The sequence below is a fragment of the Corylus avellana genome, chromosome 9, assembly GCF_965113065.1.
Source record: "Corylus avellana chromosome 9, dhCorAvel1.hap1.2, whole genome shotgun sequence".
In the NCBI taxonomy this organism is placed as follows: Eukaryota; Viridiplantae; Streptophyta; class Magnoliopsida; order Fagales; family Betulaceae; genus Corylus; species Corylus avellana.
The window spans coordinates 12,989,929-13,002,210 of NC_142498.1; the positions used below are offsets into that span (position 1 = coordinate 12,989,929).

Genomic DNA, 12,282 nt, shown 5'->3' on the forward strand with positions numbered 1-12,282 from the left:
TAGCGTTGCTAGCACCTCCTCCTTATAGTCTCGTACAACCACCCTAATGCCCTTTCCTACTATTTAATTTTATCGACGGTTGCATCCTAGTTGACCTTGACATAATTCATTGTAGGTGCCAACCACTTCTAGGCAAAGTAATAGCACTATCTTTGATTCCAAATGGCTTTTCATTAGCCTTTCTGAACTCGTTAAGTGATTCAACAGCTTTATGCACAAGAATAATCGGAGAATGAACCAAACTTCCAAAGAAGACAGAATTCGTCAACATATCTTAGTGTCGATCGTATGGTGATTGTTTTTCTTGTCTACAGAATTTGTCTCCACTTTTTTGCATAATTGCATTTTATTGTGCATTGGGGTCAAAACTCGTTCTTTTCATAATGCCTTAGCGAAACAGTCAAATGGAGGTAAGTTGGCAACGTAGGAGTACTCTGTCGGCAATTCGAGATTTTCCACCAATAGAAAAACATGTGATTGTCAATAAACAAATTAAAAGAAAAAAAAAAAAAAAACGAACAGGAGGTCGTTGCTAGTTCTACGCAATTAGCGATGGCATATCATTACATGTGTTGAAGAAGGAAATATTGGCAACGATCATAAAATGATTGAAAAAGGAAAAGATCAAATTTGCAACATTAACATTCCATCTGCATAAGCGATTTCCTTGTATAGATTGAAGATCACAACATTAATTCTTAACGACTATGTAAACCAAGCCTTTTTGTATAAATACACTCTCATGTAAATCGATTATGATCAAGTAATACACAAGTATTATTCTCTTCATTTTCTTGGGTTTTATCCAAATGCAATGAGATTCTACTTTTCTAGGAACATAAAATGAAGTCACTAAAAGGTTGCTTTGCAACGATATAATTTGTCATCACTAAAACGTCGTCGCCAACCTTTTTTTAATCGCCGATCACTATTGCAATCGATTTATTGCAACAACTTGATGACAAGGAAATTTTAATACACTAAATTTTAAAAACGCAACTCTTATACAACTCATCTACAATTGGATTGATGTGGAGTGCCCAATAACCATTTTGATTTATGAGCATTTTTTAATAAAAGTTAATCAAAACCCAGTATTGCAAGAGTTGTATAGGAGTTGAGTTAGTAGCTTTGCTGATATTCTTTTCATTTGTTGATAATTTTCAGCCATGGCAATAAGATTTCTGCTACAACTTATAGTTGCTAACAATCAACAATGCATGGTCATCTGTGTTGCATTTGGTTGATCATTTAGAACGTAAACTTATTGCTTTATTATGAGAAATATCCTCCTCCCATGTTAGAGCAGTGCGAGGTGAGTGATATCAAATGGATAAGCATCACTTGGAGACTCAGCTTTGTATCCTCTTCTAGCATACAACTCATATAGGATTTCAGTGGGATGGAGAGCATCCCAAAATAAATATTGGCTCCGGTTACTGCATGGATTTCCAAATGGAACGCATAGACCAGTAACGCTCGACACTTTGCAGCAGGGAACATCTGCAACCATGGAAGCTGACACATGCAAAATTCCATCTCAATCACACACACATATATATAAATCCATAATATATATGATTAGATAATATATATATACCCATAGATGAACTGCTCGACGCGATTCCAGTAGAGTTGATGAAGATAAAAGTAGCATTGATTAGATTTTGATTGAGCTGAGCCACCAGTGATTTAAGCCCATCATTGAAAAGTTCGGCCGCATTGTTGATGTTGTCCACACATGCAGAGACATTCGTTCCACTTCCACATGAATTCCGTTCGTATGGAGTACTGCCTAACGCACCCAGCCCGTATACGGCAAATTTCCTTGCTCCATACTTGTACAAAGTCTAGCATCAACACATTAATCAAAAGTATTAAAAGTTTTTGAAGGAGATTCAGGTTCTTTCTAAGAACCTGCCCAAATTTATCCCGTTACCGACTTAATATTTAAGAGATAAAACCAACTACAAAAAGTATATATGAAGAAAGTGTGCTAACTTCTAACCGTTAATTGCTGAGATAATTGGTGATTGAGAACAACAGCATATTGCTGTGGGGTGTATATTCGGCTAGTAAGGAAGAACCGCGGCAAGAAGTAGTTATTAACATAGTCGTTGCTACCAATTGCAACAACATATATGCACTTGCTTAGGTACTCTGCAGCTGATTTGTTATGATTTCCCAACATCTGGTTCATCTCCAACACCGTAATCTGGTGATTTTGCAACTGCTGATCCATGCTTATCTGATCACCCTGCAAATGATGAACCAAATTGTATATTATTAACTTGGCAGTCTTTTAAATTCTTCTTTCGATGCGTTTTTTAAATGGAAGCGATGCATGCTACCATTGCGCATGAACTGTAGATATATATGATGGCAAATAATGTGAAAGCTAGAAGAGAGAAAAAGATTGATGAAAAGCGTTAGAGCTACACACTACAAAAAACCTGATGTTTTCTAACGTGCCAAACAATAATAAAATTTTGCCACGTCAGTAATTATTGATGTGTCAAAAGTAGCACGTCAACAAATTTTTTTTTGACATGCCAAAAGTGGCACGTCAATATTTATTGACGTGTTGAATCTAACACGTCAGGATTTACGGACGTGTCAATATTTGACACATCAATACATTTGAATTCAATTTAATTTTAACACATTTTATTTAAATAACTTAATATTGTATTGTATTATATATATATATATATATATATATATATATATATATATATATTTTTTTTCTAAACAAATTAGGAATTGGTATGGGGAAATTGTATTTTATATATTAAACAATATTACAATGGTCGCTATTTATAAAGAGGTTAGGAAGGGTGAACCTAAATAAGGAAGATAATAAACCCTACAAGAAAACCGAATTAATAAAGCATAATTAGACACCGTAAGATATATTTTACTTCTTGTTACCAGTTCTTGTGCAGTTTCACTGCGAATTCCCCCTCCACCTGATGCATAATTGACACCTTTGAGTATTTCCTCGCCTTTAGCATTAGCGAAAGGTGGAATGTAATCGTCGAATCCAAGAAGTTGAGCTGTAATGAGAAAAGTATTCAAAAGCATCATACTTTGGGAAATTATTAAGAATATGTAATGAGAAAGTGTTCAAAGTATATATATATAAATGCAGACCAAGGATATCGATCACATTACGACCGTTGGTAAACCTTCCTGTAGGCCCCATGGGGAAATCAATCCCATAAGGTGGATAATTGGTTTTTGCCAATGTAAAAAGATTGTTGTTGTTCCCATTATCCGACAAAGAGTCCCCAAAAACGAAGAGACAAGGCACTTGTGGGTTTCCAAATGCATTACAACTGTAATGTTGTTGCATGTTTGATAGCAGCAAGAAAACAAGCAGCATCCACAACATTGTCTTATTTATCTGAGATGCCATTGAAATTTTGAGAAACTAGGAAAGGAGAATATATCAGATGAAGGTGAAATCCAGAAGGGTGTTGCCCAAAGATGAACAAGAAGAGAAGTATATATTGTGAGGAGCTAATTAATGACACTTAACTTCTGAATAAAGATTTTCCTAGATCGGCTCCCATTAAAACCAACCACAAATGAATTACCTTAGCCCTAAGGCAAAGGCTACTGAGATTAATATTTCTAATTACCTTAATTGTCAAAGAATTATAGTATCTAGTATTACTCGACCCCATTTAGGATCGCCTAGTCATTAATTCACAACTACTTATTCACCACAATTAATTAATTAACTAAGGGCAAGTATCATATGCAAATTCAATCTACTCTATATTTTCTAGATTACTGGAGACATCATAGCCCAGACCACTAAGGAGCAAGGGTGTACAAATCGGAGTAAGAGCATGTTTGAAATTGCGTTGAGAAGTAAAGCTTTTAAAGTTCAAAAGAGTTTTTTGAAAAAAGCTTTAATTTTACTTTTCTCAAAAGTTCTTTTTTTCTATTTTCAAAATTTTGAAAATTTTTACCAAATATTTAAACTTTTTGTTTGGTACATCTTTCTAGCGATTAATTTTTTTTTTTTAAAAAAATTTTAAATTTTAAATTTTTTTTATTACCTTTTTTTAATGCAATCACAAACAGGCTTTAAAAGCTAATTAGGTGTAGAGCATTGGGGCCTGTAATTTTGCAGGCCAACTACGTGTTTTTGAATAAAATTACAAAAAAATTTCCGTTTGAGAGTACTTTTGAGTAGGAGAAAAAAAAAAAAGAAGTTTGAAAACAAGAAAAATCCATCTTATCCTTACCATATTGGCGTAACAAATATACAAGAAAATAACAGAATATGATGAAAATATTATTAAAATAAAAAGTCAATAGTGATTTTACAACTGCACGCATGCCCGGCAATAAGATTGGTGGTGACCACTAGCCTTCTCATCCTAGCTAGTCTCACAAAGCTACTCTCACCTCTTTCCTTCTGGCACGTGATTAGGACGGAGTTAGCTATGAAAATGAGCAGGAGCCATAGCTAAAAAATTTAGCTGGTAGAGGCCATTAAAAATAAAAAATAAAAAAATAATCATAATTTTTTTTTTTTTGGTCATTTGGGGAGATCCTGGCCACTGCCAGTACTCCCGTTCCTCCATCACTGCATGTGATCATTTGTGGCGTAATCAATCTTGAAATTTGAAAAAAAATGAAGCCATTTTGAAAATGATGCTAATACGCAACAGAAAAATAAAGCAGTTTTAGGATTATCTCAAGCCATTATGCTCAAGCTGAATCTCTAATGCAACAACACCTCAACAAGAAGAGCTCCGTGAGAAGAGTAGCAATTAAACAAAAAAAATAGGGGTGTTAAGAGAACAAGCTGCTCACGAGTGAGTCCGGATTTGGCTCGTACTCGACTTGAATATTAAATGAAGTGTTTCGAGAACATGAATTCTAATTCGAATATTAAACGAAGCAAGTTCAGCTCGACTTGGCTAAGTTCGTGAGCAAGCTCGTATACGGCTGGCCTCGTTTATTAGGCTCGGCTTGTATATTTTTTAATAAGTAACAAATAACAATATATATTCAACATTATTTAATAATAACAAATATATTATATACCTTTGTTAGTTAGTTTTTTGTTGTTTATACATATGTATGTATATATATATATTATATATTATGTATATATTATATAAACACACATAAGAAATATATATATATATATATATATATATATATATATATATATATATATATATTAAATATAAATTATACATTATAATTACAATTTGTGGTAAGTAAAAACTTAAAAATGTGAATTTAAATCATATGTCGTAAATCGTGATTATGAGATCAAATAATATAAGTATATAAACTTGACCCATATAATGATACAATTATATAAGTATATAAATGTTTACATATAAGATACAATATATATTAATATTGACATTATATACTTAAGACCCGTGTTAAGCATTAACATTTTAACATATTAACTAAATAATACTATAGGTAATTAATATGATAATAGTGATTAGTGTAATTGGCTCGTCATTAGATAGTTTATATTTTGAAAATTGGAATCATATATCACATAATCATTAATCATTATATAATATGGTATTTAATCAATGCATTATAATTAGATAATGTATTCTTAGAAAACGTATATCACATTACCTTAAATCTAAGATAATATTAATATGAATTGTGAGATAATATGATCATATAATTTAAGTATGAGTTTATGACTAATTTAGGACTTAGAGTTTGAGCATTACTATTATATTATAAGTTCTATTAAAAAAAGTTAATAAGTTAATAAGATAAATAATTGAATGTATGGAGTAGGAGAAATATTGTAAAACGTAGTCACAAATAATTGAGTAACTTGAATTGTTGGCTTCGCTAAACTGTTTCGCAATCCCAATTTCCAAAGTGTGAGGTGCATGTTTACTACAATCGGCACTTTAAAAAAAAAAAGACTTTAATTGTTTAAAGTCGGCATTACTGCTCAAATTTTGTTTTGTTTTTTTGTTTTAAGGGCCAGAAAAAACTAACTGGCCTAAACGGTGCGTTTTCTATAAGTTCAAACAGTTCATCTTCATCAACCACTGCATCAACCCAAAACCCTGAATATCTCTGCCCCTGCATGATCAACCCAAAACTTGGGTCTCTTGAAGAATATCTCTGCCCCTGCATGATGCAGGCTGCATCAACCCAAAAATCTGAACACACCAACAGCAAACCAAACCATCCATCAGAGCCAGCAACCCCACAAGAACCACTGTGTCTCCACCTCACAATTCCCCCAAAGCACCCGACCCAGCCTCCCAAATGCACCTCCAACCAGTGTGCAACATCACACAAACCACAAAATCAAATACCCAGAACCCAAAGAAATCCAATCAGAAAATCCCCACTGTCAACCACCAGATGCCGTCAATGCTGCACAAAATCGCCGGCAACACTGCAAACCTGGTTTGCAGATGAAACCGTGCTGCCAACGTTGCAGCCCATGCCCGAGTCCAACCAAACTGCCGTCAGCCCAACCGCATCACTCTGCCGCCGATCTCCGAAGAGGCGCTCTGAACCCACACCATCATTCCAAGTCCAACTGTCTTGATCGGTCTTCACGACACTTTCACACTCTTGGGCCTCGCTCTTGCTTCTATGGTGCTAGAGACAAAAAGTTAGTTGCTTGAACGGAGAAGAAGAGAAAGAAAATTGTAGGGGAAAGAAGGGTTGGGCTGCTCGTTGAAGAAGAAGAAGGCAGATAAACACCAGAAGCGTAGAAATAATAAAAGGAGGCAATACAGTTAATTACATATAACTGGTCCCACATCGCTAAGAAAATGAAACCTCCCAAGCTTGTTTTTCTATAAAAAAAGAGGCATACCGTTTGTCTCTAACTCCAACACCCAAGCCAGCTTATTGAGTTGCTTAAAAACTAAGGCAGCAGCTGGGTGTTGAGTTGTGTCTTTTTGAGCTGAGTTTGCCCAGCTAGCATTCGCTCGAGCAAGGGATAATCCTTCGTGAGCAGAGCTTGAACACAACTTTAAGGCTCGTGGCAAAGCTCGTTCTGACCAATGTCTAATTGCCTTTAGCGATGGAAAACAAGGAATAAAATGAAACGATATTAAATCAAGAGATAAATGTAAATGAAATGATATAAATTAAAGAGATAAATGTAAAATTGGTTATTTTGGTTGGTTTAAATTATAAATTATTTTATGTGATATAAAAAATAATTTATAAGTTTACGTAGTTTTCCTAAATTATAAATAACTCTATGAGATATAAAAAATAATTTATAAATCTTCATGGTAGGTCAAAATATCAGTTTATTACCTTTAAATCAATTTTTATACTCTAAAGACAAATGCCAGTTTAATAAAAAGAGTAACCCGATTTTTTCCAATTTAATTTGAAGGAAAACTTTGTCACAATTTATTAACTTGAATGTTGTCTTTATTTATTTTTCAATAGTTAGAAGATGTGGCCGTCAAATTCTCGCAAAATGCTCCCAAATCGTGGCGAGGAAGATGAAAATGAGAGAGGGCTACGCACAGAATAAAATTTTGGGGATAAAAGAGATAGGTTAATTTACTTAAGAAGTATGACTTGAAGTGATGGTTGATGTGTAAGCTTTGCTTGTGTTCTAAAATGTTGTAAAAAATTCTAGTTGTCATTTTTTAAATACATAAATTAATAATAACATGTGTCGCATTTTTATTGGGTATAACATGACGAAGTAACAGATTTTGTTAAGTTACTTAACGAAAATTGATTTCAATGAGCAAACTGTTATTTTCGCCTACCTTGAGGGCCTATAAATTATTTTTTATACCACAGAGAGTTGTAATTTACACCAACTGCATAGACCTATAAACTATTCTTTATACCATAAGAAGTGATTTGTAATTTATGCCAATTTATGCCAACCACATAGACCAATTTTATATTTATCCCTAAAATCAAATCAATTGTAAATTATTGCTGATTCCATAATCTTAGGTAATTTATTGTAGAATAAATTACCGTACACCGTAATCTTTATTAAACTATATACATGTGTGGCATATATGTGATAGGTCATACCAGGTAGGAAATTTATGCTATTAACCCACCTAAAGCATTCTAAAATGTTAAATTACTTCTAAACGCTTACTATATGTATAGCTGAAAAAAAGTAAATAAAGTAAAATTCACAAACCCCATCATCCATCTCTCTCAAACGCATAAATGCCATGGTACCTAGCTCGAAGAAGACTTTTCTGGTCTCCGTAATCAAGTTGCAACTTAAGATCGCTATGCTAAGCTTTGGCTTCAATTTTCTTGCCAAGCAATAAGGGTATTTTTTTTTTAAAAAAAATTATTAACAAAAACGATTTTTTTTTTTTTTTTTTTTTTTAATTTCCACTCCCTTTTTTCATTTTTTTTTTTTAATTTTTAGTTTTTTTTTTTTTTTTTAGTTTTTTTTTTTTTTTTTTTAAATTATTTTAATTTTATTAAGGATATTTTTGTTATTAGGTGGGATATTGACAATTTTTTATAGTTTGGAGAAGAAATTGTCCCAATTGAAAGTTTGGAAATAAACACTATCAATCAATTGAGTTGTAGTTTGAGGGGGGTATATGAACTTCTCCCAATTTTTTACTCAATAGAAATTTTCACTGCCATGTCAGATAATGTATACTTTAAAGTGTTGGCGTGAGTGTATGTGTATCATTTATCGTTATACAAATATGCCGAGATAAGAAAAACATATTATGATGACAATAACATTAAAATAAAAGCCAATGGTAGGATTGCATGCCCATAAAAGGTGGTGACCACTAGTCCTCTTGTCCTAGTCTCACAAACCTATTAGCTGTTTCTTCCTTGGACGTGATTAGGGCCTTTATTTGTTTTGTTTTTTTTTTTTTTTTTTGTTTTTTTTACAAGTGCTATAAATAGAGACTATTGTCTACACGTAGATTGTCTTAGTCATTACAAAATGTTGTAAGTATACTATAGGATGTGTATTGAATATTCTTTAGTAACTGGTTTCCTGCGTTTAGTTGTGTTAGGGGTGAACACCAATTTTAGATACACAGCGGAATTAATCTACCCATCTTTGTGCAAATTAAATAATCACACCAGCAACCAAAAATAAAATCCCAATGCAGAATAATAATCAAGCAACCTCACAAGCAAGACACCAAGATTTTTAAGTGGAAAACCCTCCAATGTGAACTTAAAAATCACATAACCTAGTCCAGTCAAATCTTCTACTATCAACAATAATGAGTTTACAGTGTCTTCCCAAGAGAAATATCTAGAGGTTATCACCACATCAAGAATACATGCATTCTTGGATTAAACATAAATTTATCGCTCTAAAGTCGATTTCAAAGAGTAAAGAAAGATTTCACCAAGTAGGTGTTAGCAACCAAGCGACTAGAGAGGCATTCCAATGATCGACACCAGTCAATATGTAGCACTCGTCGTCAGGAGCAACATACTAAAATTGCCTTAAGATCGGACCACAAACGACCTTCCAATCTTAGATGGATGTGATCAGGCAAAACCCTTTTTTTCTCCTTTTTCTTTTTCTTTCTCTCCGTACAGCATGCGGCGCTATTCTTTCTTCTCTCTCTCTCTTTTTTTTTTTTTTAGTCTCTTTTGTCTCACATTAACCACATGCACAATGTGTTCTTTTATACTACAAACAAAACACTTTTGATTTGTTGTAGCCTTGTGGTCCCCACATAAGAGGGACCACCCAACAAATCTCCCCCTCCAGACTATGTGGGGGCTTCACCAAGCCCGCCACGCTTCTACAAATTTCAAGCTTTCGCATAGGCAACGGTTTAGTCATCATATCTGACCCATTCTCATCAGTATGTATTTCTCAATCTGTAACAGCTTATCCTCCAGTGCATCATGAATCCAATGACACTTAACATCAATATTTTTCAATCTTGAACAGAAAGTTGAATTTTTACTAAGATGGATGGCACTCTGATTGTAACAGTAAAGCACATACATCTTTTACTGTAGACCTAGTTCTTGTAAGAACTTTTTCATCCATTACAATTCTTTGGCCGCTTCAATTATGGCAATGTACTCTCCCTCTATGATAGACAAAGCAACACATTTTTGCAATCTAGCTTGCCATGACGCTGCTCCCCCTTAAAGTATATTTTCTAGAATCAATATCTCCAGCCATATCTATGTCTATAAACTCATAAAACACCTGTTTACCACTGCCAAAGCACAAACATACTCTCAAAGTACCTTTGAGATGCCAAAGAATCCATTTCACAGTTGCCCAATGTTCTTTGCCAGGATTAGAAAGGAACCGACTGACAACTCCAACAGCATGAGCGATATCAGGCCCTCGTAAACACCATGGCGTACATTAAGCTACCCATGGTTGATGCATAAGGCATTTTCTTCATTTCATCATTTTCTTTCTCACTTGTAGGACTTTGCTTTGAACTCAACTTCAAATGATTTGCAAGTGTAGAGCTCCCCGATTTTTCCTTGCTCATGTTGAACTTGTCTAATACCTTCTCAATATAAACTATCTTGTGATAGCCACAATTTTCTTTTCTTCCTATCATGAGAGATCTTCATACCAAGGATCTGCTTTGCGAGTCCCAAATTCTTCACAGCAAAGAACATACTCAATTCTTTCTTCAGTTTGTCAATTTTACTAGTGTCATGAGAAACAATCAACATGTTGTCCACGTATAGCAGGAGAATAATAAATTCTCCATTAAAGAATTTCTTCATAAATACACAATGATCTAATGTAGTCCTGCCATACCCATGATCAACCATAAAGGAATCAAACTTCTTATACCACTGTCTGGATGCCTGCTTGAGTCTGTACAATCTCTTTTTTCAACCAACACACTAAATGTTCTTTGCCTTTAGCTGTGAAGGCCTCTAGTTGCTCCATATAAATTTCCTCCTCCAAGTCACCATGGACGAAAGCAATCTTCACATCAAGCTGTTCGATCTCTAAATTTATTTTGGCAACCAAACCCAAACAACTCTGATAGAAGACATCTTTACTACGGGTGAAAAAAATTCATCAAAATCAATGCCCTTCTTTTGACCAAATCCCTTTACAAGTAGTCACACCTTGTACCTTGGTTGTGATCTGTTTGGTTCAATCTTGCATCTGAACACCCATTTATTATTGAGTACTGATAAGTGCCAAATATTTCATATTTGGACCCCTTTATTTACATTAGCTAATCTTTTAGTTGTGTTGTTATTTAATGTTTTGTGTTAGTTTTGTGTTTTTAGTATTTTGTAGGTCATTGAAGAAAAACTACAGCTTTAAAGAAAAAAAATGCGAAGTTTGGAAGAAAACATACTTTGAGAAGACCTAGATGATGTGGTTAAGTTTAACCAAATCCAATAACATGTTAAATCGGATTAAAGATCAGATTTGATTAAAATTCAGATTTGATAAAATTTCGGATTGGATTCAAATTTAGATTTTGCACATATCTCAGTATTTTGACCATAACATTCCACTCAAATATCAGATTGAAGTGATTCAAGTGGCATTGGAAAGCTAACTCAAAATACTACAGTTCATTGTGAAATAGGATTTTCCTAATTCAGATGGTTACTATACCAAAATCGCCCCGAAATAAAAGAATACAAATCTTGACGAATCCTATTCCGATTTTAGACTTCTATTTTGATTGGGAGACACACCTCCGAATTATCTAGGTTTAATCGGGCTTCTAGGACTTCTCTAAGCTTATAAATAGACTTCTTTGCATTCAAGAAAATATACAATTCCAGAGACTAGTTTTCGGATACGATTTTGGAGACAGAATGTAATCCACAGCTTTTCTTTTAATTTAGTTTTTCTCTAGGGTTAGGTTTATATTTTAATTTCATAGTCGTGTGGAGCTAAATTCTCAACTAAGATTGGGGATGAAGCCTCACCGATGAAGAATAACATCGCTTTATTGTAAGTTTTTATTAGTCCGATTCTATTGATTTATTATTTCAATTATTTTACTTTTTTTCAATATGTGGCATGATTCTTTGATATCTTGTTGCGATTCAAGGATACACTTGATGATTTAGGATAATTTCACATAATTGATTGTTTGGTTTTTAACTCATAAAAATTAGATTTCCCTTGTGATTTGTTCCACAGATACATCTGGTGTTTCAATTAAATTTGGATTCCTTTTGTGATTTGGTCAATGAATGGATACATGAGATGGCTTTAATTAATTCTTTGAAGCATAGTAAAACATACATAAGATTTAAATTGTGAGAACTTCGGATTAATATTGATGAATATAA

General features: G+C 33.6%; 1 protein-coding gene across 1 annotated transcript; it reads right to left on the reverse strand.

The window, feature by feature from the left end:
• Positions 1-1,188: 1,188 nt before the first annotated feature.
• LOC132190005 (GDSL esterase/lipase At1g29670-like) lies at positions 1,189-3,418 on the reverse strand. Its single transcript, XM_059604873.2, has 5 exons — positions 3,154-3,418; positions 2,932-3,056; positions 2,009-2,257; positions 1,601-1,850; positions 1,189-1,518 (listed from the first exon to the last, which is right to left on the reverse strand). The coding sequence occupies exons 1-5, from the start codon at positions 3,416-3,418 to the stop codon at positions 1,301-1,303; spliced, it is 1,107 nt and encodes a 368-aa protein (XP_059460856.2). The 3' UTR covers positions 1,189-1,300.
• Between the last annotated feature and the right edge of the window lie 8,864 nt (positions 3,419-12,282).

Bases quoted from the DNA above. Each gene is read 5' to 3' on its own strand.
- LOC132190005 (XM_059604873.2), bottom strand. From the start codon at position 3,418: ATGGCATCTCAGATAAATAAGACAATGTTGTGGATGCTGCTTGTTTTC. The intron at 3,057-3,153 runs GTCTGCATTTAT...TTCTCATTACAG, and splicing joins TAATGTGATCGATATCCTTG to CTCAACTTCTTGGATTCGAC. The intron at 2,258-2,931 runs GTAACAAGAAGT...CATCATTTGCAG, and splicing joins GTGAAACTGCACAAGAACTG to GGTGATCAGATAAGCATGGA.